This window comes from Schistocerca cancellata, chromosome 8, assembly GCF_023864275.1.
Source record: "Schistocerca cancellata isolate TAMUIC-IGC-003103 chromosome 8, iqSchCanc2.1, whole genome shotgun sequence".
NCBI classification, from domain to species: domain Eukaryota; kingdom Metazoa; phylum Arthropoda; class Insecta; order Orthoptera; family Acrididae; genus Schistocerca; species Schistocerca cancellata.
In genome coordinates, this window is record NC_064633.1 from 34,714,633 (window position 1) to 34,742,046 (window position 27,414).

A 27,414-nucleotide genomic window follows, 5' to 3' on the forward strand; every position below is an offset into this window, starting at 1 on the left:
CTGGCAGATTAAAACTGTGTGCCCGACCGAGACTCGAACTCGGGACCTTTGCCTTTCGCGGGCGAAAGGCAAAGGTCCCGAGTTCGAGTCTCGGTCGGGCACACAGTTTTAATATGCCAGGAAGTTTCATATCAGCGCACACTCCGCTGCAGAGTGAAAATCTCATTCTGGAAACATCCCCCAGGCTGTGACTAAGCCATGTCTCCGCTATATCCTTTCTTTCAGGAGTGCTAGTTCTGCAAGGTTCGCAGGAGAGCTTCTGTAAAGTTTGGAAGGTAGGAGACGAGATACTGGCAGAAGTGAAGCTGTGAGTACCGGGCGTGAGTCGTGCTTCGGTAGCTCAGTTGGTAGAGCGCTTGCCCGCGAAAGGCAAAGGTCCCGAGTTCGAGTCTCGGTCGGGCACACAGTTTTAATCTGCCAGGAAGTTTCATATCAGCGCACACTCCGCTGCAGAGTGAAAATCTCATTCTACTTAGAAATGGTTTGAATCGTGCGAGCCGGCCGCGGTGGTCTAGCGGTTCTAGGCGCGCAGTCCGGAACCGCGCAGCTGCTACGGTCGCAGGTTCGAATCCTGCCTCGGGCATGGATGTGTGTGATGTCCTCAGGTTAGTTAGGTTTAAGTAGTTCTAAGTTCTAGGGGACTGATGACCTCAGATGTTAAGTTCCGTAGTGCTCAGAGCCATTTCTTTTTAATCGTGCGAGAAGAGTCAGCAGTGGCAAAATTTGTCAAGAATGTTGTCCTATTGTAGGCACCACTGCATACCGTCGTTTCCGAGCGGGAAATGTGCGAAAATGAGCGTAGGTTCAAATGGCTCTGAGCACTATTGGACTTAACATCTGAGGTCATCAGTCCCCCAGAACCTAGAACTACTTAAACCTAACTAACCTGAGGACATCACACACATCCATGCCCGAGGCAGGATTCGAACCTGTGACCGTAGCAGTCGCGCGATTCCGGACTGAAGAGTCTAGAAGCGCTCGGCCACCACGGCCGGATTGAGCATAGAGAACGGACGGTTCCATTGACGACCTTCATGCCACCTGCTGAGGTGTTTTTGTGTCAATTCCGAGCGGCGGCGTTTTGAACTGTTTTTCTCTGCCGCGCCTGCGAAACCCACGTGATTTCATAGCCAGGTGTGGTGGTGTGACCTCCATCGCAGAGGCGTCAAACAGAGTGGTGAAATGAGTATAGCAGGGCGTGTGATGCCCTTCCCATCGTGTGACATGTCCACGGTAGCGTTGTGCGGAATTGTGGCGAAATTTGGTGCCAATGTGACACCATTAACCGTCCTTACATGCCACGTCAACTTTTGAGCTCTGTCCCATTATTTGCTTGTGTCGACTCATTGTCGTTTGAGTTGGGTTGTTTGCGGGAAGAGACCAAACTTCGAGGTCATCGGTCTCATCGGATTAGGGAAGGACGGGCAAGGAAGTCAGCCGTGCCCTTGCATAGGAACCATCCCGGTATTCGCCTGGAGCGATTAAGGGAAATCACGGGAAACCTAAATCAGGATGGCCGGACGCGGGATTGAACCGTCGTCCTCCCGAATGCGAGCCCAGTGTGCTAACCACTGCGCTACCTCTCTCAGTCATTGTTGTTTGAAGCGTCGCTGAGTCCCGGTGTGACGTCACAGAACGCGACTGTTCCGCATCATTACAGAGGAAGATTGCAGCCGCCTTTGAACTAAATTTGTCTTCTCGGTCCCAAATGGAGAAGAGTACGGGGTTCCGCAAAAGTGATCCTGTAACTGTCTTGCGCAGCGTAGTTGCTCAGTAGTGTACTGCGCATTCTATAATTCCATGAAAATGACCGAAGTAGTTTTGATGTAGGATCTTCAGTACGAAAACTCGTTTGCTGCAGCCCCCCACTCTAGTTTATCTCGTGCAAGGCTCTTCATCTCGGCATAATTACTGCAGCGGTCGTCCATTGGTACCTGCTTGCTGTATCCCAGCCGCGGTCTCCCTGTACAATTTTTACCCTCCACACTTCCCCAAATACGGAACTGGCGATTCTTTCATGCCTCACGATACGTCCGATGGCCCAGCCCCTCCCTTTGCTCCTAAACCGATTCAGCACCCTGTCATCATTAATCCGATTTCCCCAGTCAATCTTCAGCAACACCACATCTAAAAGCTCATATTCTCTTCTTGTCTGGACTACGAATCGTTCACTTTTCACTTCCCTATAGGGCCACAGTCCATATAAATGCATTCAGAAAAGACATTCCAACAAGAAGTTTATGTTTGGCGTTAATAAATTCCTCTTCTTCAGACAAGCTTTTCTTACCAGTCTACCTGTTATACCCTCTCCACTTCTGCCCTAACAGCAGAGATCATTCTTTGACATTCATCTTACAATCACTTTTCTAGACGCTTCAAGACGCTGTCCAATCGTTCAACAGCTCGTGCAAGTCATTTGCGGTCACTGATAGAATAACAACGTATTCCACAAAGCATACAGCTTTTATTTCTTCGTCCTCAACTTTAATTCCCTTTCCAAATGCAGAAGACATAGAAAACTATCGGCCCATTTCCCTGCTGTAAGCATTCTCAAAAATAATATAAGCAATTATGAAGTGGCCGAGCAGTTCTAGGCGCTACAGCCCGGAACCGCGTGACCGCTACGGTCGCAGGTTCTAATCCTGCCTCGGGCATGGATGTGTGTGATGTCCTTAGGTTAGTTAGGTTTAAGTAGTTCTAAGTTCTAGGGGACTGATGACCTCAGTAGTTAAGTTCCATAGTGCTCAGAGCCATTTGAACCATAATGCCGCACCATACATTAACCCACCAAGGTCGCTGATGTTCCATTTGTCGCAGCCATCGTGGATTTTCCGTTCCCCAATAGTGCATATTATGCCGGTTTACGTTACCGCTGTTGGTAAATGACGCTTCGTCGCTAAATAGAACGCGTGCAGAAAATCTGTCATCGTTCCGTAATTTATCTTTTGCCCAGTGGCAGAACTGTACACGACGTTCAAAGTCGTCGCCATGCAATTACTGGTGCATAGAAATATGGTACGGATGCAATCGATGTTGATGTAGCATTCTCAACACCGACGTTTTTGAGATTCCCGATTCTCGCGCAGTTTGTCTGCTACTGATGTGCGGATTAGCCGCGACAGCAGCTAAAACACCTACTTGGGCATCATCATTTGTTACAGGTCGTGGTTAACGTTTCACATGTGGATGAACACTTCCTGTTTCCTTAAATAACGTAGCTATCCGGCGAACGGACCGGACACTTGGATGTTGTCGTCCAGGATATCGAGCAGCATACATAGCACACGCCCGTTGGGCATTTTGATCATAATAGCCATACACCAACACGATATCGACCTTTTCCACAATTGGTAAACGGTCCATTATAACACGGGTAATGTATCACGAAGCAAATACCGTCTGCCCTGGCGGAATGTTACGTGATACCACGTACTTATACGTTTGTGACTATTGCAGCGCCATCTATCACAAAGCGAAAAAAGTGGTCCAACTAATACATTTATATTTCTTTACGTACTACACGAATATGTAATAAATAATGGGGGTTGCTATTTAAAAAAAGCGCAGTTATCCGTTTGATCTACGTGGTGCATTCAAGTTCTAAGGCCTCCGATTTATTTTCTCCGGACTGGAAAGAGATAGAAACATGCGCATTGTTTTAAAATGAGGCCGCGTTCATTGTCAATACGTCCCAGAGATGGCAGCACCATACGGCAGATGGAATTTTACCGCTAGCAGCGAGAATGAGAACTGTTTTAAATACTTCAAATGGCGAAGTTTTCCGTACTTGAACAGTGTGCAATCATTCGTTTTCTGAATTTGCGTGGCGTGAAACCAATTGAAATTCATCGACAGTTGAAGGAGACTTGTGGTGGTGGAGTTATGGATGTGTCGAAAGTGCGTTCGTGGGTGCGACAGTTTAATGAAGGCAGAACATCGTGTGACAACAAACCGAAACCACCTCGGGCTCACACAAGCCGGTCTGACGACACGATCGAGAAAGTGGAGAGAATAGTTTTGGGGGATCGCCGAATTACTGTTGAACAGATCGCCTCCAGAGTTGGCATTTCTGTGGGTTCTGTGCACACAATCCTGCATGACGACCTGAAAATGCGAAAAGTGTCATCCAGGTGGGTGCCACGAATGCTGACAGACGACCACATGGCTGCCCGTGTGGCATGTTGCCAAGCAATGTTGACGCGCAACGACAGCATGAATGGGACTTTCATTTCGTCGGTTGTGACAATGGATGAGACGTGGATGCCATTTTTCAATCCAGAAACAAAGCGCCAGTCAGCTCAATGGAAGCACACAGATTCATCGCCCCCAAAAAAATTTCGGGTAACCGCCAGTGCTGAAAAAATTATGGTGTCCATGTTCTGGGACAGCGAGGACGTAATCCTTACCCATTGCGTTCCAAAGGGCACTACGGTAACAGGTGCATCCTACGAAAATGTTTTGAAGAAAAAATTCCTTCCTGCACTGCAACAAAAACGTCCAGGAAGGGCTGCGCGTGTGCTGTTTCACCAAGACAACGCACCCGCACATCGAGCTAACGTTACGCAACAGTTTCTTCGTGATAAGAACTTTGAAGTGATTGCTCATGCTCCCTACTCACTTGACCTGGGTCCTAGTGACTTTTGGCTTTTTCCAACAATGAAAGACACTCTCAGTGGCCGCACATTCACCAGCCGTGCTGCTATTGCCTCAGCGATTTTCCAGTGGTCAAAACAGACTCCTAAAGAAGCCTTCGCCGCTGCCATGGAATCATGGCGTCAGCGTTGTGAAAAATGTGTACGTCTGCAGGGCGATTACGTCGAGAAGTAACGCCAGTTTCATCGATTTTGGGTGAGTAGTTAATTAGAAAAAAAATCGGCGGCCTTAGAACTTGAATGCATCTCGTATGGCAGCGCCATCTAGCAGGCCAACCATAGCGCCACCTGGTTTCCGCCTTCAAGCTAGACGAGTTTCGTTCCTTGTAGTTTTTTCGTTTGATGCTTATTTCTTGAGTTATTTGGTCCGGTCACTATGAACGGGCCACTCTGTATAGTCTAAGGCTTTGAGCTATGTAGGAGCAATGCGGTATGGGTGAGGCTGCATAGCAACATCATCTTGAACTAGTGGCTTGAGTAACCTCTGTTTCCAGGCGTCGGGAAAAACACTTGTGTTGCGGCTGAAGATATCTGTTATAGTGGGCAGTAGTTGGTGAGTAATAAGGGTCATCATCTGGACTGTAATGCCATCGTGTCCAGTAGGTGCTGACTTGATACACATGGTGTTTTTTTTTTTTCGGGACTGTAAGTTACTTGCTTTAGATAGAATTTTTTTACCGTCGTTAACCTCCTGAAGTAATGAGTGAGTCTCTGTTACATTTAAGGTTCAATTGTGGAAGTAGGTAACGTCAAGTACCGGTTTACTTTACATATAGCAAGATCACACAGGTTTTTCTCCAGGGCAGGTGGTCTGTTTCTGTTGTAGGCAAATGGATGGCCACGCCAGAGTTTTGCGCTCCTCACAACTTGACTGATTCTGTTCCGCTTCTGCTTGTAAACAATACGATTTTCAGGCGTAGGGTGCAGTATCTCATCTTTGTTATTTAAAACTTTTACTCACATTCATCCCCGGCCGTTTTTTTTAAGTCTGTGTTGCATTTTTAGGTGACTGGGTAAACAACTGACTTCGTTCACTGACTGACCACCACCACTGTCACAGGCTGCGCCGTCGTCACCACCAGCTTCAGTGTCACCATCATCGCTGCCGCTTCGCCACTTGTCGCGCCAGCTCCCGACTGCAGGCCGCCCCGTTCTCGTGTGTGCAGGGGCGTTCCTGATCCCGTTCTCGGTGATGCTGGTGATCGCCGGCCTGCCGCTGATGTTCATGGAGCTGAGCTTCGGGCAGTTCGCCAGCCTGGGCCCGGTGGCCATCTACCAGGCGTTCTGCCCGCTGTTCCGCGGCCTCGGCTACGGCATGGTGATCGTGTCGGCCATCGTGATGCTCTACTACAACCTCATCATCGCCTGGACCATCTTCTACATGTTCGCGTCGCTGCGGCCCGTGCTGCCCTGGCAGAACTGCGAGCCCGAGTGGAGCACCGACAGTGAGTAGCGGCCGCCGGGCTCTGCGCATGCGCGCGCGCGAGGGCTGTGTGGGTCGTGTGTGGCGTAGAGATGGGCAAAACTGTTCTTTTCAGAGATCGGATCAGAACTGTTCACTCCCTGAAATGAATTAGCTCTTTTTCATGACTCACCACTCATTTACAATAGAAAATAAATGGAAGGCACATTGCCCTTTAAACTTGGTTTATTCCAGTACTGTACCTGTATTTTGATCTTATTTGATCCTATTTTGAAGTAACACAGATAATGTATTGTTTATTGAAGTTTCCACGATATGACAAAGTTTTTGATTATTGATTTATTTTCCACTATCGTGGTTTTTTGGGTGATCGGAAAATGTTGTAACTTGAGATTTACATTAACAATATATTTGGCTATAATGTATTAAAATTTCATTAATCTCATACAAATACATCGCAAGCCATATATTTTTTAAGTGAACGTTTCCTTCCGAAGACACCTAAAATCGCAAAATCCGTACCAGAATAAGAAAAAAATATATAAATTTGACTGTAAAACGAAAGTGCTGCATATAGCCTTACGCAGAATAAAACAAGGAAAATATTGGTGTATCACATTTTGTGATACGTTTATCGGTTCGCTCGTAATTAAAGCGTAAATTCGAGTGTCCATAATAAAAATTCTATAGTAAGTGGAGTCGTCAGGAACCTAATCTGATCAGTTTAAACAAATAAAAATAAAATAAAAACAAATGATGTATACATAACATAATAATGTAATATACATAGCGGTATTACTACGAAGAACAATATCCAGTAGAGACGAACTCCGATGCAGAAGCACTGAGTCGAGCAGGTCGAGCCGCGAGCTGTATTACTGCGTGAGCTGAGACTGCAGAGACCAGAGTGACACCTGAGTTGCTTTGCTCAACGCTCTGGCTAGAGTCGAGAACGGTGGGGTGAGCGTTGAGCGGGCGAGTTCCGAGGGTGGGGGGAGCGGTGAACTCACCAGCTCCGAGACAAATCGTCTGTTCCCTTGCGAGCAGGTTGTTACAAGTAGTTCCTACGTTATCCGCTAGGTGTCTCTCTGTCCTGTTGCTCGCATCAACTGCCCAGAGGGCAGGATGTGTGACTGAAACGATCGCCGACAGAGTGCGATGCGAAGTTAAGCTGCGCCAGACACTGCACGCGGCAGACGACACACAGAGATGGCACGGCATATGTGAAACACAAAATCCAATGGGGCACTGCACAATGCAGGCAGCCAAGGTAGAAGCAGGTCAGAGGCCGGCGCTGGCTGTGTTGTGTGGCGTGCACTGTGCTGAGACCAGCAGAGGCACTGCTGATATGCTCCGTCTCTCTCTCTCTCTCTCTCTCTGCCATGGGAAACGTTTGGAGCTACCGTTCTTTTTTTCTGAATCACTGATTGTTCACTCCTTTGAAAGATTGAACTCTATGAATCAGTTCAAGAGCGCATCCCCCATCTCTAGTGTGGCGGCGCAGGCTGTGTGGGCGTCGGCGCGCGCTGACCGGCCGCTGCAGACGGGCACCGAGCAGTTTCGCGACCCCACTGCCTTCAAGATACAGGGTTATTACAAATGATTGAAGCGATTTCACAGCTCTACAATAACTTTATTATTTGAGATATTTTCACAATGCTTTGCACACACATACAAAAACTCAAAAAGTTCTTTTAGGCATTCACAAATGTTCTATATGTGCCCTAACGTTTTTTTCGCAGAAGAAAAAGGGGCCGTAAACTTTAAACCGTGAGATCGCACAAAACACGTTAACTTTTGGTGAATTGCGAATTTGCTGCACGAATGCGTGAGGATTCTCTACCGCCCAGATTCGCACATTGTGTCTGTTCACTTCACCATTAAGAAAAAATGTTGCTTCATCACTGAAAACAAGTTTCGCACTGAACGCATCCTCTTTCATGAGCTGTTGCAACCGCGCCGAAAATTCAAAGCGTTTGACTTTGTCATCGGGTGTCACGGCTTGTAGCAATTGTAAACTGTAAGGCTTCTGCTTTAGCCTTTTCCGTAAGATTTTCCAAACCGTCGGCTGTGGTACGTTTAGCTCCCTGCTTGCTTTATTCGTCAACTTCCGCGGGCTACGCGTTCAACGCGTTCAACCGTTTCTTCGCTCACTGCAGGCCGACCCGTTGATTTCCCCTTACAGAAGCATCCAGAAGCTTTAAACTGTGCATACCATCGGCGAATGGAGTTAGCAGTTGGTGGATCTTTGTTGAACTTCGTCCTGAAGTGTCGTTGCACTGTTATGACTGACTGATGTGAGTGTATTTCAAGCACGACATACGCTTTCTCGGCTCCTGTCGCCATTTTGTCTCTGGTGGCAGAAACCTGAAGTGCGGCTTCAGCCGAACAACACTTTATGAGTTTTTCTACGTATGTGTAGTGTGTCGTGACCATATGTCAATGAATGGAGCTACAGTGAATTTATGAAATCGCTTCAATCATTTGTAATAGCCCTGTATTTTGATGTTTTAGAATAGAAACAGCCTCGGTTATTAAATCAATCAATATCAGTCAAGTGTTACACTCCTTTTGGGCATCGTCAGACTGTCTGATAGAATCTGAATATAAAACACATCAATCATCAAACCATACTGAAACGTCCGCTAAACCCGCAGTGATTAGGATTGTGGAAAGGGCCAAATAAGGTGGCGGTCAGTTTCACTTCAAAACTGTAATTTATTGTAATTTAATAACACATTTAAACCAAAACGGCACACAGCCGAACCTTTACAACTACGAGTTTCAAAATCCAATTCTTTCACGGCTGAAGGCCTCCAAACAAGAAACCTTACAAATCAATAAGATAAATTTCAAGTGACTGAAGAACGGCAGTTAAAATTGCAAATAATATATTTACAGGGTGAGTCACCTAACGTTACCGCTGGATATATTTCGTAAACCACATCAAATACTGACGAACCGATTCCACAGACCGAACGTGAGGAGAGGGGCTAGTGTAATTGTTTAATACAAACCATACAAAAATGCACGTAAGTATGTTTTTTAACACAAACCTAGGTTTTTTTAAATGGAACCACGTTAGTTTTATTAGCACATCTGAACATATAAACAAATACGTAATCAGTGCCGTTTGTTGCATTGTAAGATGTTAATTACATCCGGAGATATTGTAACCTAAAGTTGACGCTTGAAACCTCCGACGTTCAGTTGCGTGTTGTAACAAACACGGGCCACGGTCGGCGAGCAGTTTCATGCGCATACTGTATCGTCACCGCTTTCACCCGTTTCATGTGTCGCTACATCAGCAATTACATGTTGATGACTTTAATCATCGAGTGCAATTCTGTCAATGGGCATTAACAGAGAATGCGTTGCAGTTCTACCTGTTTACCGATGAAGCGGGTTTCACAAACCACGGGGCAGTGAATCTACGGAACATGCATTACTGGCCCGTGGACAATCCTTGCTGGCTCAGACAGGTAAAGCGACAGTGACCGTGGACTATAAAAGTATGGTGTGGAATCATTGGCGACAACCTCATTGGTCCTCACTTCATTGCAGGGGCCCAAACAGCTGCAACATACATAGCGTTTCTACAGAATGATCTGCCAACGCTGCTGGAAAATGTCCCACTGGAAACGTGTCGACGTATGTGGTATCACCATCACGGTACACCTGCACATTCCGCAATTAACACTAGGCTGACCCTTGACAGGATGTTCGACGGGCGCTTCATAGGACGTGGAGGACGCATAAATTGGCCAGCCCGTTCTCCTGATCTTACACCTCTGGACTTCTTTCTGTGGGGCACGTTAAAGGAGAATGTGTACCGTGATGTGCCTACAACCCCAGAGGATATGAAACAACGTATTCTGGTAGCCTGCGGCGACATTACACCAGATGTACTGCGGCGTGTACGACGTTCATTACGCCAGAGATTGCAATTGTGTGCAGCAAATGATGGCCACCACATTGAACATCTATTGGCCTGACATGTCGGGACACATATTCCACCCGTAATTGAAAACGGAAACCACGTGTGTACGTATACCTCACCCCTCATGGTAATGTACATGTGCGTCAGTGAAAAAGACCAATAAAAAGGTGTTAGCATGTGCATGTAATGTGCTGTTCCAGTCTCTTCTGTACCTAAGGTCCATCACCATTTCCTTTGGATCCCTACAAAATTTGGTGCTCTCCGATACACAGGATCGAACAGCGTCAACTTTAGGTTACAATATCTGCGGATGTAATTAACATTTTACAATGCAACAAACGGCACTGATTACGTATTTGTTTATATGTTCAGATGTGCTAACAAAACTAACGGGGTTCCATTTTAAAAAACGTAGGTTTGTGTTAAAAAACATACTTCTGTGCATTTTTTTATGGTTTGTATTAACCAATTACACTAGCCCCTCTCCTCACGTTCGGTCTGTGGAATCGATTCGTCAGTATTTGATGTGGTTTACGAAATATATCCAGCGGTAATGTTAGGTGACTCACCCTGTATAATCACAGCTAGACTGAAAGCCTCAAGGCAAAAGTGGATAGAATAAACATAAACCAGGTGCAGCACAAACGGCTAAAGAACCCACTTAAATTTCAAAATTTTAAAATATATTACCACAATCTTTTGAGGCGGAAGGCCGCAATAATTTCGCTTAAGGTGAAATTTTAAGAATATGGCTTTAAGCGGCTGAAGGCCCACAGCTGATTTTCCAGAAATCCAAAAATACCTTAAACCTTTAAGTTTTAAGTGGCTGACAGTGCACTAAATGAAAAAATAGCACAACAACAGTAACTTTCAGCAAAATATCTACCTGCTAGAATTCAAACTTACTTATACGGGCTGAATGCCCTTGATTTACATAAAACAAAATAATTTTTTTTTAAGCATTGGCTATAATAGATTACCGACAGACCATTAAACACCCATGAAAAGGACAGTATAGACAACGGCACTCAGACGCCTGCAGGGGTGGGGGGGAGGGGCTGCCCTCGAAACATTAACGTTCACTTATGTGAGACAGGTGGTGGGCCCAGCTACACTTGATCTGTCGGTAACCCAACCAAGAGACAGTCACGGACCGACTGACCAAACGACTTGCTAGCCACTACTGGATACATGAAAACTTAAAGACCAAACTGTTACGGACGTGATTATCCACCATGAAATATGTATTAATCTGTCTAAACTACGCACTGTGTTGGACAGCGACAAAAGGTAAGGAAAGGACACTGCCTGAAATTACGTTAGTGGCCAGGGCACGCAGCAGGAACACTAACGGCCACAAGGCAGAAAATTGCGCTGGTACACTTGAATATGAAATAAGGTAAAATAGTTAACTCCACCCAAAAAGAACACTGCCCGAATTTACGTCAGTGGCCAAGGCAGATAACCAGAACACTAACGGCCACAAGGCAGAAAAATCCGCTGGTACACTTGAATTGTAGTGAACGAATGTACTTTTCCACCGCACAGCGGTTCGATTTCACCACTACAAACACTCGGTGCTGCTCCCCAACACCGAACCACCGAAACGTACGACACAACATCAACGGACGTGACTTGGGTACTTAAAACCGCTACTCAACCTTGACGTCCTGGGTCGGTGAACCACGAAACTTGTAGCGATCGGACAGCTCCACACACGCTCCGACACAGCTCAGGGACCGCCAACGGACCCAGCTGACTGCGCCCCAGGGAGATATCCTTCCTGGTCCGCACCAAGAGACCGACTGCCCGCCGGCACACCCCCTAACCAGAAACTATATGCACACTACCAAAGATGGTACACGGTGCAAATATCGATACACATCGCTGCTGCCACACGTAGAAGGAGGAGGAACCACGGCATAACCGCAACAGCGGCGGGAAACCAACCGCAGACAGACAGCCAAGTTCAAGGAAACACATAGTTAAAAAATGGTTCAAATGGCTCTGAGCACTATGGGACTTAACATCTGTGGTCATCAGTCCCCTAGAACTTAGAACTACTTAAACCTAACTAACCTAAGGACATCACACACATCCATGCCCGAGGCAGGATTCGAACCTGCGACCGTAGCAGTCGCGCGGTTCCGGACTGCGCGCCTAGAACCGCTAGACCACCGTGGCCGGCGAAACACATAGTTCGCAGTGAGCACGGCTCACATATAAACTGGAAAATGGATGCAACAGTAACTGGATATGTAATCCATCCGTCATAAAAACATACAAAATGCAGGTGGACCTTGAACAAAGCAGCTTATTTCTCCAAAGTAGCAGAAAATAGGCGACGTTTACAAAATAAACGCGGTATGAGGCGCACACTGCACAATGTCGCTCTGTCATACACACAAATACTTGAGTAGTAAACTACAAAACATATTAGTTTGAATATGAACTCGTGTTTCGGATGTGTAAATACCACAGGAGGCAGGGCATCATCCCGTTGTGAGCAATAGTCTGTGGGATATTAGCATTAGTGAAAAGCGTGAGGTCATCCACATGAGTGCTAAAAAGAACTCGTTAAACTTCGGTTTCACGATAAATCAGTCTAATCTAAAAGCCATAAATTCAACTAAATACCTAGGTATGACAATTACAAACAATTTAAATTGGAAGGAACACACAGAAAACCTTGTGGGGAAGGCTAACCAAATAAACCACCATAAAATAAGAGAATCAGTGCTCGTACGGAAAGATACAGGTATTCATTCTTTCCGCGCGCTATACGAGATTTGAATAACAGAGAATTGTGAAGGTGGTTCAATGAACCCTCTGTCAATCACTTAAATGTGATTTGCAGAGTATCCATGTAGATGTAGATACTGATTGACACTGAGGCTACGAACAGGAAATTTGGTATGAGAGTTTAATTACACAATACAGTCACGAAGTTGGTGTCATTATTCGACAGGAGTAGTAGATTTTGAGTAATTCGTGTATGTTACTTTGATATAATTTATTTTAAGTACACACACATGATTGACGACTGAGTAATGATTCCAGGTAACCCCTAAGTACACTTTCATTACAGCATCAAAACATTGCCAAGTTCAACGTAGTAACAACATAAAAACTGGGATGATTGTCCTCCATCAGACTGTTTAACAGAAGCAAAGTTGCTAATGATGTTGGCCAGAATGATTATGTTGTGGGTTGGCAGGAGAGCCAACACCGGTGTTGAGAGGAAGCCGAAAGGCACGCGTTTTAGCTCACGCAGGCTGGCGTGAGGTCTGGAACAGGACAAGGAAATTAGACTTTAGCAAAAAACGTACGTAGCTGCTGGGATACTTAACTTTAATCCATAAATGGTGAACATCGCTCTTGAGGGTACATGTTTTACAGCATCAATAGTAACTGGTAATGGCGCCTTGCTAGGTCGTAGCAAATGACGTAGCTGAAAGCTATGCTAACTATCGTCTCGGCAAATGAGAGCGTAATTTGTCAGTGAACCAACGCTAGCAAAGTCGGTTGTACCACTGCGGCGAGTGCTAGGAAGTCTCTCTAGACCTGCCGTGTGGCGGCGCTCGGTCTGCAATCACTGATAGTGGCGACACGCGGGTCCGACGTATACTAACGGACCGCGGCCGATTTAAAGGCTACCACCTAGCAAGTGTGGTGTCTGGCGGTGACACCACAATTACACCGAGCCAGTGTAGCAGCACCAGTCCCACAGTGGAATATCCATTCGTGGTGGCGGGTGGAGCGACGCCAGTGGAGACTCGGCAGGTGGCCAAGGGCTGCCTGCTGGGAGCCGAGCCACGACTTAGACAGCAGCCGGAAGAACATCAGCGGGCACTCGATTCCGCGTGACCCGCGCATGCGAGCTAGGTGCCTCGACAGCAGAATCGCTGTTTGCCGCTGTGCGCGCTACCTATGTGACCAATGATGGCGACCCTGGTGGCGTCTGTAGTATTTAACCTGCCAGCTTTCCGCACCGCGCAGCTGCGAAGTCGAAGTGGTCAGAGACGGGGAGGCAGTAGTTTCCGTTTTTGCATGCATCACTGTTCACCCTATGACCCAAAACACTATGATCACCTGCTTAATAGCTTGTCTGCCCGTCTCTGGAACGAAATACATCACTGATTTGCGTATCACTGATCCGACAGTTTGTTGATGTCTACGCACAGATCAAGTACAGGGCTATTACAAATGATTGAAGCGATTTCATAAATTCACTGTAGCGCTCCATTCATTGACATATGGTCACGACACACTACAGATACGTAGAAAAACTCATAAAGTTTTGCTCGGCTGATGCCGCACTTCAGGTTTCTGCCGCCAGAGCGCTCGAGAGCGCAGTGAGACAAAATGGCGACAGGAGCCGAGAAACCGTATGTCGTGCTTGAAATGCACTCACATCAGTGAGTCATAACAGTGCAACGACACTTCAGGACGAAGTTCAACAAAGATCCACCAACTGCTAACTCCATTCAGCGATGGTATGCGCAGTTTAAAGCTTCTGGATTCCTCTGTAAGGGGAAACCAACGGGTCGGCCTGCAGTGAGCGAAGAAACGGTTGAACGCGTGCGGGCAAGTTTCACGCGTAGCCCGCGGAAGTCGACGAATAAAGCAAGCAGGGAGCTAAACGTACCACAGCCGACGGTTTGGAAAATCTTACGGAAAAGGCTAAAGCAGAAGCCTTACCGTTTACAATTGCTACAAGCCCTGACACCCGATGACAAAGTCAAACGATTTGAATTTTCGGCGCGGTTGCAACAGCTCATGGAAGAGGATGCATTCAGTGCGAAACTTGTTTTCAGTGATGAAGTGATGGGGTTATGTGAAAGATTCAGTGTTTAAACCTCCTCTACCAAGAAACGTGCCAGAACTGCTAGCTCGCATCAACGATGCTTTCGAACTCATTGATGGGGACATGCTGCGCCGAGTGTCGGAGGAACTTGATTGTCGGCTTGATGTCTGCCGAATCACTAAAGGGGCACATATCGAACATTTGTGAATGCCTAAAAAAACTTTTTGAGTTTTTGTATGTGTGTGCAAAGCATTGTGAAAATATCTCAAATAATAAAGTTATTGTAGAGCTGTGAAATCGCTTCAATCATTTGTAATAATCCTGTAATTCGCATAAATAACGGGCCGCCGATTTGTACACGTGGTGATGGCACCCGATAGCGACCCAGTTGGGTTTCGTAGGATTTACACCAGGCAAATTTGCTCGCGGAGACAGCAACGTGAGTTCACTGTAATGCTCCTCAAACCAGTGTAGCACAGTTGGTTTGCCTCCGAGACACGGACAATTAAGCTGCTGAGAGAAGGCATCGAGGATGAACTGGTGCAGGTGCTTCTTCGATTACTACCACTGTTCCCATGCAAGCGCAGCAGAACATCTCCCACTGCATAATACTGCTCGCACCAGCCTGCGTCCGACGCGCGCCGCACATGTAGAGCCGCCGTCCGCCTTGATGACGCAGTTTTTGCAGACGACCACCGACCTGGGGTCGCAAGAAACGTGATCCATCCGCCCAGGTGCAAGTTTCTATTCATTCACGGTCCAACCCCGCTGATTCCTTGCCCACTGAAAACGTAACTGATGATGGCGCTCGACATAGATATGAACACTTAGGGGCCTCAGGCCGGCCTATATGGCCGAGCGGTTCTAGGCGCTACAGTCTGGAACCGCGCGACCGCTACGGTCGCAGGTTCGAATCCTGTCTCGGGCATGGATGTGTGTGATGTCCTAGGTTTACTTAGGTATAAGTAGTTCTAAGTTTTAGTACTGATGGAGTTATGTCCATTGGACATAAAAATTAGGGAACAGGCCACCTGGTATTGGATAAAGAAGAATAGAAGGAAAAAATAGAAGAAATCATGGGGGTATATGTAGGGGATAAACAAAGCATGAAAAGAAGGGGAATGGAATTATGGCAGGAACTCTGGGATAATGATGAGACTGGCCGAAGAACACACGAGCTGATTCCAAAGGAACGCCTAAAACTCACTTACATCAAACCCACAAGAGGCTTGCTGCACTTTCTTACTGGGCACGGACCCTACCCGACATATCTCTGTCGGTTCGGGAAAAGGGCAACGTCAGCGTGTGACTGTGGAGCAGTGCAGGGCACCCCAGACCACGTGGTGTACGAGTGTCCCCTCTTCGACGATGTTGCACAACAACTTAGGGAACAATTGCCGAATAACGACACGCACCACTTGCTCAGGCATGAAAACAGTTTCAACGTCCTGAAACATCTAGCAGACGTAATCTCAGGCAGTCCTCAAAGAATATTTAAGAAATAATCAATAAATAAATACCAGACTTGTCACGTACACCCCCCTGTTCCGTCGGGACGCGGACTTGGCCAGCCGCCTCACGGCTGGAACCCGCCAGGTTTTCGGAATAGGTTGGGGGGTAGTACATCACCACCGGACCTGAGTACGCACCAATTACGACATTAGATATAAGGTTAGTTATAGGTTCAAACTAGGATAATAGAAATAGTATAGAACTGCAGCGACCACGTCACCGGCCAGCCCAGTGCCAGGGGCACTCCCACTGGGATTAGCTCAGTGGGAATGGCCAAAAAATTAGGCTTGTATCTTATTCTGGCACACTTGTAACGCTGCAGATAGAGTAGTCATAATAATAACCATCTGCAAACAGTATCCTAATTAACAGTAGCTAAAATCACGGTAACACTAAAAAAATAACATGGTATAGTATAGTAGAATAACCCCCATAGTGGTGAAGGATTACAGTAGAAACCAGTAGTGTTAAACATAACAATAGCTGCAGACAGAATATTGAAATAGTTAAAAATAGGACCTACTAATGTATTTAGGTTGTTGTTGTTGTTGTCTTCAGTCCTGAGACTGGTTTGATGCAGCTCTCCATGCTACTCTATCCTGTGCAAGCTTCTTCATCTCCCAGTACCTACTGCAACCTACATCCTTCTGAATCTGCTTAGTGTATTCATCTCTTGGTCTCCCCCTACGATTTTTACCCTCCACGCTGCCTTCCAATACTAAATTGGTGATCCCTTGATGCCTCAGAACATGTCCTACCAACCGATCCCTTCTTCTGGTCAAGTTGTGCCACAAACTTCTCTTCTCCCCAACCCTATTCAATACTTCCTCATTAGTTATGTGATCTACCCATGTAATCTTCAGCATTCTTCTGTAGCACCACATTTCAAAAGCTTCTATTCTCTTCTTGTCCAAACTATTTACCGGCCATGTTTCACTTCCATACATGGCTACACTCCACACAAATACTTTCAGGAATGACTTCCTGACACTTAAATCTATACTCGATGTTAACAAATTTCTCTTCTTCAGAAACGCTTTCCTTGCCATTGCCAGTCTACATTTTATATCCTCTCTACTTCGACCATCATCAGTTATTTTGCTCCCCAAATAGCAAAACTCCTTTACTACTTTAAGTGTCTCATTTCCTAATCTAATACCCTCAGCATCACCAGACGTAATTCGACTACATTCCATTATCCTCATTTTCTTTTGTTGATCTTATATCCTCCCTTGAAGACACCATCCATTCCGTTCAACTGCTCTTCCAAGTCCTTTGCTGTCTCTGGCAGAATTACAATGTCATCGGCGAACCTCAAAGTTTTTATTTCTTCTCCATGGATTTTAATACCTACTCTAAATTTTTCTTTTGTTTCCTTTACTGCTTGCTCAATATACAGATTGAATAACATTGGGGAGAGGCTACAGCCCTGTCTCACTCCCTTCCCAACAACTGCTTCCCTTTCATGTCCCTCGACTCTTATAACTGCCATCTGGTTTCTGTACAAATTGTAAATAGCCTTTCGCTCCCTGTATTTTACCCCTGCCACCTTTAGAATTTGAAAGAGAGTATTCCAGTCAACATTCTCAAAAGCTTTCTGTAAGTCTACAAATGCTAGAAACGTAGGTTTGCCTTTCCTTAATCTTTCTTCTAAGATAAGTCGTAAGGTCAGTATTGCCTCACGTGTTCTAGTATTTCTACGGAATCCAAACTGATCTTCCCCGAGGTCGGTTTCTACTAGTTTTTCCATTCGTCTGTAAAGAATTCGTGTTAGTATTTTGCAGCTGTGGCTTATTAAACTGATTGTTCGGTAATTTTCACATCTGTCAACACCTGCTTTCTTTGGGATTGAAATTATTATATTCTTCTTGAAGTCTGAGGGTATTTCGCCTGTTTCATACATCTTGCTCACCAGATGGTAGAGTTTTCTCAGGACTGGCTCTCCCAAGGCGGCCAGTAGTTCTACTAGAATGTTGTCTACTCCGGGGGCCTTGTTTCGACTCAGGTCTTTCAGTGCTCTGTCAAACTCTCTATTTAGGTAATAGGTTAAATTGTATCATGATAATGATCAAGTTGTAGGGGACTGATGACGTCAGAAGTGAAGTCCCATAGTGCTCAGAGCCATTTGAACCATTTTTGAACTGAGGGGCCGTCTGTTGTGGAGCCCAGTGTTCCCCAACGTGCGCTGAATGGTGCCCTCCGAAACGCTTGTGCGTGCGCCAGCATTGCGCTCTTTCGCCAGAGGTGCCACACATCGTCATCTGGCCCACTTAACAGAGCAGGGAAGGCTCAGAACCCCACGTTCTGTAAAGATCGTGGATGCCCAACCATATAGCACCTATTGGTAGTTTCACTGCCCTTTTACCACTTTCCGTAGATGCTCATGACTGTAGCAAATCAACATTCGACCGGCTTCGCCGTTTTCGGGATACTCGTTCCCAATCACTGTATAATAATAATCTGCCCTTTTAAAATATGTTCAGATGTGTGTGAATTCCTAAGGGACCAAACTGCTGAGGTCATCGGTCCCTAAGCTTACACACTACTTAACTTATGCTACTAACAACACACACACTCATGTCCGAGGGAGGACTCGAACTTCCGGTGGGAGGGGCCGCGCAATTAGTGACATGGTGCCTTAAACCGCTCTTATCTCAATGGATTTATCCATTTGCAGTCCATTTCTTCTTTAGGGTGATCCCCCATCCGTTTCTGCTCCATTTACTTACCGTTTTTACCACGTCTGTTTTTCGTGTATGCCTCTAGAACCACGAGGCAGCACTAAAGTATTTCGAATAGTCAATATCCTTCGTGTTTTAGGACGAGTAAATATTTTATGAACGTTTACTAGTTTTCATTCAACTCATCTTATGTTTTAGATTTTGATAGTTGTGTATTGGGCTGTTCAGAGCAAGAAATGGGTTTTTAGTAAAACAGTACACCATATGTTGACCAAAAACTACGTTTCAAAATAAATTCATACGTCATTATCCGCATCTCGATCACCAAAATTTAGTGCAAGCTGGAAGCGTGGATATGCTGGCTAGGTATAGTATTTTGTTATGTCTTCCTACGCCAGACAGAATACATCATGCACTTATGGGGTAGCAGAAAATTAAATGAAAAATATACAATTGTGAACCATATATATAGCAATCAAAATATTAAACTGCACCCCCCTCCCCACCCTTCCCCACCACCACCCGCCAACAACCAGAAAGAACACGTCCCCTGCGAAGGTTTCAGAAGGACCGGGCAACCCGTCGTTCAAAAGTTTTCTCCTCACAGAAACAAAGCTGAGGTTTCTTTAGACATATCAGAAGCGTAAATATAAAGAACAGAATACATATACATAGCTGCACATGTAAGTTCATGGAAGATTACTGTGGATGACCAAAAGGGAGAACCCTAGAGAGCATCTGAAGCAAATCTCCGTCGATGCAGAAAGGAGAACACAGCGGCCAGCAGAGCAAGTGGTCTGCGCTTCTGCGCAGTTAGAGACTAAATTGGGCGATGTTGTCGGTTTGCAAATACCAGCACTCCCAAATCCCCACTGCAAGAACTGTGCAATTCAGTACTGAATTCCTACGTTCGCCTTCCCTTAACTTGCATTACTCAGTTCGCCTTGCAGCATTCCAATAGTCTTGTCGCCCTTCTGGTTCCTTTCGCTGTTAACTGCAGACATTATATGCGTATTACTAAAAAGAAACTCACGAAAAAAGAAGCTCATGACGAATATGGAACGCAACAATTACATTAGCGGGCATAATTGTTGCCCGTAGTCTGCGTAAAAAATATATGGCGCTACGAAACAAATAGCTGTTAATCACATTGATATTCTTATCCGAGTATAGTGACAACTGGAAATCCAAATTTTTGAAGATTACGTCCGGATCTTCTGATTACAGAATGTAGGCCATTGAGAGCGCTTCAACCCACACGAATGGGGCCTCTCGGCCAACAATGCCATACGACCATTTCCATTTTTTTCCATGTGTTGCACTTTTCTTGCAGACCAGGAGACAAATTTTTAGAAAGGAGCTAGCTTACAGCATTTGCTTTCCTCACTTCCGATCTTGCTTTGTACAGAACCGATTGCAAGATATTGCTATTTTTCGTAAAGCTTTCCCTGGTACTCAGTCTCTGGACAGTTGACATATAATCATGTGAAGGATAGCTACGTTTGGTAAGCATGTGTGTTCTTCGCACACTGGCAGTAAGCTCACGACGGATGTCTTGTAGGGTAGTAGTAGTAGTAACAGTAGTAATAGTAGTAGTAGTAGTAGTTGTTGTTGTTGTTGTTGTAGTAATACTAGCAATGGTGATTCGCGATGAAGCTAGAACCTGATGTAACAGAGCATACATGGAATTATGACTACGACAGAATTGGGTATATTGTTTGCCGAAGGATAAAGAACACTTTTCTGTGAACTGAAACTGGCGAAAAAAAACTACAGGCAAAGTAGTCTAAGAGCAGTAAGATTAGAATACCGGCAGAAGTAGAATAAAAATAGGAAGTTTAAAAATATGCCTTGAGTCATCCAACAAGTGTTAATTTTTTCCAGATTGATAATAGTGATAAGAAGAGCTACCATTATATTTTTTTAGTAAATGGCTATAGTGAAGACCCAGGCTGCTTGCTACAGTTTTCTTCAATAATTTCTGTACAAAAATGTTTCAGAGCTATTTTAATGTGAAATATCGTATAACGTAGCACCGTTAATAGAGGTTCACCATACACGTTTTCCTTATGCTCAGCTATTGGGAATATCAATGACCTTGACACTACTTCCGGCCATGCACCTTGTAATAATTTACCCCACAGTGGGGAACATTGTTACAGTGGGCGGAATAAGTTGCTACACATAGTGTAGCCTATTAAGCATTGATCAAAAATGTGCCCGGTTTCCCCATTGCACTAAGAGTTAACTGTCTTTTGCCTGTAGTATCGTGAAATTTATTCCATATTTATTAGCAGCCTTCCTCAGTGAAGAACCAGCCACTACATCGTTTGCCACTTTGCTATGTATTTCTTTCCGTGTTGCGCCTCAATTAGTCTTATTCTGGTAGTTTTCATGTTGCCTTCACAAGAAAAATACATAGTAAAAAACTCCATACTACACCGTAACAACGAGCCCCACCCAAACTGCAACAATTTGCGCCATAAGTCGCCATTTCACATATCAGTCACTTGTAGTTACAACTTTCCCACCGTACAACATTTACACTGATGTACAGAAGCGCTATGTTGCTATTAAAAAGAATCTGAGCAGAAAAAAATTATAAATAGAAAGAGAAATTACGTTTCCTCTCGCAGTGTCATTAATACTAATAGCCTGCCCACCAGCGATCGCAAAAACTGTACTATCAGGCGCTTCCACGTGTTGTAAGGAAAGTGCGTTGTTACCTGCGCTCAATTCAAAATTCGCACATAACAAGTTACACTGCGTAACAACTAGCCCTGTTTCCCCTAAATGTATAACATAATAGATCATTCCAGTTCCCAACGCAGTGGACTGTCAAGCGGCTTCAAGCAAAGGAAAATACAGACGTTACTGAACTTATCGTACTACACTCTGTATCGTCCACTGTTCATTAGGTTGACCACCAGAAAATTTCAAAAAATTTACAGCGCTCCACCATATGTGTCTCAAAGAAAATTCAGTATTAAAATTTTTGAAATGATTCAACATTACGTATATTAGTGTTCATCATTTCAGTTTTCTTCATTCAGACTTTTAAAAAAAAATCAACCTGGTGTTTTTCACAATGTTCTGCCATTTTCAGTCCTCGCTGTCAAAACAAACTTTTGTTACATATGGATCGGCTGCAGTATAGTTTCATTCTATCCCACACTATCTTCTACTGCTCTGCTTGCTAAGAAAAATAGTTTAATTTCAAGGGTTGAGCCATGAGGCTTGAGTAATTTCTACGGACACGTCCAGTGTGAAGGGTTAAGCAAACAGTCGAGGACTCGTTATTCCTGCTACAAGTTTGAAGGTTTGTAATTCACATCTCTGTTTGCTTAACGTTGAAATAATTTCAGACTCACTTCTTCCGGCAAAAACAGATTTTTTTCTCGCAGCTTTCAGATATGTACAAATTGGTACTGATATGCCAAAAGCAGAAAAATTTTATTTCAAAAGAAACATTCTGAGTTGAAAATAACATGTTTAACTGAAGTAATTCCTACGTCACCTAAACCAGACACGAACATCATCAGTTCTGAACAGAAATATATGAGTAATGTAGAGTACAATTTAGTTATAAAGACGAGAGCAAATTTCCTAGCTAATGATGTTGTAAAGTTGAAAACTGAATGGCATAAGATTAACAAAAATTGCGCCACTTGCTACAGAACGCTCCACGAGGAAATGAGTGTTCCATTTCATGATTCCTTATTTATTTCTGCCTTTTAAACAATGTGAGCACTGAATGAAGCCCGCTTGAATTCTGTGTACGGTGACTTTGAGGGTCGATGTTGAAATAATGCGAAAACTTCGCATGGCAAGAACCGGACTATAAAATCCATCTATTTTACGCGAAGTTTATAGCGAGTCAACACTAGAAAAAATGCGAAAACTTCGCATGACAAGAACTGGACTCAAATCAATCTGTTTTAAGTTAAGTTTATAGCGAGTTAATACTGGGCGACGGTATAGTTTATGGCTGATCTAATCATATGCGTAATGGTCGTGTGAAGATAAATCTGATTCCAGGGCAGGAATGCCAAACACGAACAGTGATATCCAAATTTTGTAACAGATACTCTTGAAGATCATCATAAAACACACGAAGAACTTTTTAAGGCCACATAGATTCCCCCAGACTCCCTTTGCTTCGAATCATGACAGATTAGTTAAAACAAAGACAAATAATTTCTATATGTAATGCACCTATCTGCTTGACGTTACGCATAAACAGAAACGGCTGGCTACTACACCCTTGCTGAATAGAAGATTTTACTCAAACGTGAAGCATTATTGCAACGAATTGCCGTTACTGTCGAAACGGGGATGGTCCGCCAGCTCTGAAACCACAGTTTGACGAATGGAGAGGAGGACCCACAACATAACGAAAATTTTCGACGAACTTGGTGAAATATGAAATAAATTTCTATCTTTAAGCAGCAAGAAATATTTACGACAGACAGAGGTCCACGCGAAACGTTCACACCGTACGTAGTTCATTATCGTGACTTTATGCGAAGCTGTGCACATAAATTCACATATCAGGACTGTGACTTGGTGTTTTATTGGGGCGACTGTAGTGCGAAAGCCAGTAAAATAACAGCTGAAGCTTTCCCATGCAGCTCATATTATGCTGTCGATGTAAGAGAAATGCGGAACAGGAAAGAAAGATTTGTCCCCCTCAAGTTTGGGCGCTAATGACCATAGAAGTTTTGCGCCCTAAAACCACAAACAAAAAAAAAAAAAGTTCCCCTCAAGTAGAATTACAAATACCGTATTTTGAATTATAAAGGTGGAAAGGGGAAAGAGACAATGGAAACTTGACAAAGTTAATTAGTAATAAAGAAATGGAGATAACCTCAGAAATCACATTTGAATTCCGCTTTGCAGTCGATTTCACTTGTTACCTTGAATACGGGAAGTACCTCAACCAGTATTTGAACATCGTAGACTGCAGCAGACTCGTAGAAACAAGTTTAAGGCTAGGTCAGTAGAAAATTCAAGTAGACTGAAAAGAGGTACTTGTTGCTGCAGTTGGGACATGCAGATACACAAATCATGACCTGCACTTGAGAAGAAGGGAGGAGGACAGATCGACTAAACACTTTGCAGAAAGTGTAGGGCGGGCACCATAAGCACGCAAGGCGAAACCCCGTGATTATTGCAGTCAGCAAAGCACATTTCTTGGGTTAGAGCTAGATTACACACAGATAGATCTTGAAAGAAATTAGAACGGAACGGGACCATGGCATTTGTATCATTGCAAAAACGGAGATATTGTCTGCAGGGATACCACAATCACTTGTTATGTATCGGTTTCCAAAAGAGTAAAGTTGGTCAGTCGCTTCAGAACAGTAGGGGGCTGAAAAACATGATAGAAGGCGTGAAGTGATAGTTGTTCTTTGTCTCTGCGGAAATCACAGAGCATCATTTTTATTTAGAGCGAACGTGGGAAACAGAGAGGTTGCAACACATACAAAACCTGGACACAAAGTCAAAAATATTGACAACAAACTGTTTTTGTGTAGATTGGAACTTAGAAGCAAGTGTTTATGAGATATTACAGCAGAATACTTGTCTTGGACTTTTAACTGTCTATAGATCCCCCTGGAAAACTTTCAGCTAATTATGAGAAATCTAGATGCATTATTAAGCTACTTGCCAGATAAGCAGAAACAGTTTGCTGTTTGTGGAAATTTCAATGTAGATTTTTTAAAATATTCTCACAGGATAAATGAACTAGCAAATTTTGAAAATCGCATGTAGCAAGACAGCAGGAGAATTTTTATAGACAGTGCTCATTCAGAAACAATGTTTACCTAATTGTTAATTGACTATCTGATCATGCTGTACAATTGATTGAGACAAACAACGTAGTATCTTACAGTTTTGAGGCATGTTCATACAGACCAGTGAGGCTTACTAATGAGAATAGGCTACATTGATTTACCAGTAAATTAAAAGATGTATGGGATGAGGTATATATAGAAAGATATGTAAATACAAAAGTAAATTTGTGTCAATATTTGAAAGTAGCTTTCCTAAAAAGTTACGCAGGCTGTCCATTACAAAACTAAATAATCTATGGAGAACTAAAGGGATTGAATCTCATGTAAGAGAAAAGGGTAATTTACATAAAGGTCAGTCAAGATCTGACACTAATTGCATTTTCCAAAAAGTAACTGTATTATTTTAAGGACAGTCACTGAAATATCCAGAAATACGAACATCCTGACAGAAATTAACAATACGGAAAATAAGATTAAATCTATATCGGATATTGTGAAATGGGGGATGGAACATACTGTAAAAAGTACCACGGTAATTAAATCAAATGATTAATATTATGAGTGATAATTAAAAGCTGAAAGAGTTTTTGACAATCAGTTTCTAAATGGTACAGCAAAAGTAGGATTAAATGGATTAGATCAAGAAGCAGGAGCATATATATTAAAAAGATCGTGTCACAAAATCGTAAACAACTAGAAATAATACCAAACCCCTATGCTCAAATTAATTGTAACAATTATGAGAAACAAACTCTCGTATGGTATTCACGGAATTTCAAGCAAATTCTGAAAAGTTGTTCTAACTTAAAAAGTAATGCCCTTAGTGATTTAATACAGGGTTTTTTTCCAAATAGAATAAAATGTGCAGTTGTTAAACCTCGCCGGCCGCGGTGGCCAATCGGTTCTAGGCGCTACAGTCTGGAAAAACGCGACCGCTACGGTCGCAGGTTCGAATCCTGCCTCGGGCATGGATGTGTGTGATAGTTAGGTTTAAGTAGTTCTAAGTTCTAGGGGACTGATGACCTTGGAAGTTAAGTCCCATAGTGCTCAGAGCCATTTGAACCATTTGTTGAACCTCTTTATAAGAAAGTCATGAAAAATAATTAAGTAATTATCACCCTGTTTCCTCACTGACGTCTTTTTACAAAACATTCTCAAATGTAATGTGCTCGTACTCAAGTAATTAGATATAAACAATTTACTTAGAGCATCACACTTTGAACTACAGAGGGTGTATTTGACTGAGAATGCTATTTATACATTCTCTTACCAAATATTACAAGTCTTAAATAATAACATATTGGCAGTTGGCATTTTTTGTAATCTTTTCGAGGCGTTTTACCTGCGTAAATCAAGTTACTCTGTAACAAAACCTCAATTTATATGAAACTGATTTCTTTACCCACAACTGGTTTGAATCATACGTAACAAACAGATGTGGCGTATGAATGCTCAAAATTTTTGGGTGTACATATTCATAGACACTTGAACTCGAAGGAGGATGTTACTGAGTTGCTCAAACAGTTAAGCTCGGGTAATTTTGTTGTTTGCTGAATTGCTAGTCTTAGAAAGAACACCGCGTGGAGTGGCCACGCGGTTTGGGGTGCCATGTGACGGAATTCACAGCCCCTCCCGCCGGGAGGTTCGTGTCCTCCTTCGGGTATGGGCGTGTGTGATGTTTTTAGCATAAGTTAAGTTAAGTTATTTTAAATAGTGTGTAAGTCTAGGGACCGTTGGCCTCAGCAGTTTGGTTCCTTAGGAATTCACACACATTTGAACATACAGACATTTGACATTAGACATAACCAGATCATCCTCCTGACATATTCTGCATATCTCCACGCAATAATGTCTTATGTAATAATTTTCTGGGGTGATTCGTCACTTAGAAAGAAAGTGTTGATTGCACAAAAACGACTAGTAAGATTAATATGTTGTGTCATACAAACATTGCAATAAATGGTAAATGAAATATAAATTTAGAAATGGCAGCTAATAAAATTTTTACTGACATTAATAAGTGGTTCATAGCCAATTCACTGTCATTAAACTTTGAAAAGACCCACTATATGCAGTTCAGAACTTCCAAGAGATTTCCTTCTGCTGTGTGTATAAAATATGATGACATGGAAATAGGAGAAGCTGAGAGTGTCAAATTCTTGGGATTACAACTTAATAGTAAATTCAGTTGGGAGCAACATACCAACGAACTGCTAAAGTGTCTAAACAAGTCTGTGTTTGCAATGCGAATGATGTCAGACATAGGAGATATAAATACAAAAAACTGGCATATTTTGCTTATTTTTACTCCATTATTTCATATGGTATCATATTTTGGGGTAACTCCACAAACAGAGAAAAAATATTTAGAGTACAGAAGCGTATAATAAGAGTAATGAGTAGTGTAAATCCAAGAACATCATGTCGAAGACTATTCAAAGGACTGGGCATATTAACCACAGCTTCTCAGTATATTTATTCCTTAATGAAGTTTGTTGTAAATAATACTTCTCCTTTTCCAACTAACTGCTTCGTACACAGTATCAATACCAGGAATAAGAACAATATACATAAAGATTTAAAATCACTTACTCTTGCCCA

The 27,414-nt window shown here is 43.6% G+C and overlaps 1 protein-coding gene and 1 non-coding gene across 2 annotated transcripts in view; both read left to right on the top strand.

Annotated features, from left to right (window-relative positions):
• The window catches only part of LOC126095008 (sodium- and chloride-dependent glycine transporter 2-like), a 584,984-nt gene that overhangs the window by 100,908 nt on the left and 456,662 nt on the right, over positions 1-27,414 (top strand). The window contains exon 2 of the mRNA XM_049909667.1: positions 5,819-6,097. Coding sequence (XP_049765624.1) covers positions 5,819-6,097 — 279 coding nt within the window. The remainder of the gene's footprint in view (positions 1-5,818; positions 6,098-27,414) is intronic.
• Trnas-cga (transfer RNA serine (anticodon CGA)) lies at positions 329-403 on the top strand. Its single transcript has one exon. It is a non-coding gene; the product is annotated as a tRNA-Ser (tRNA).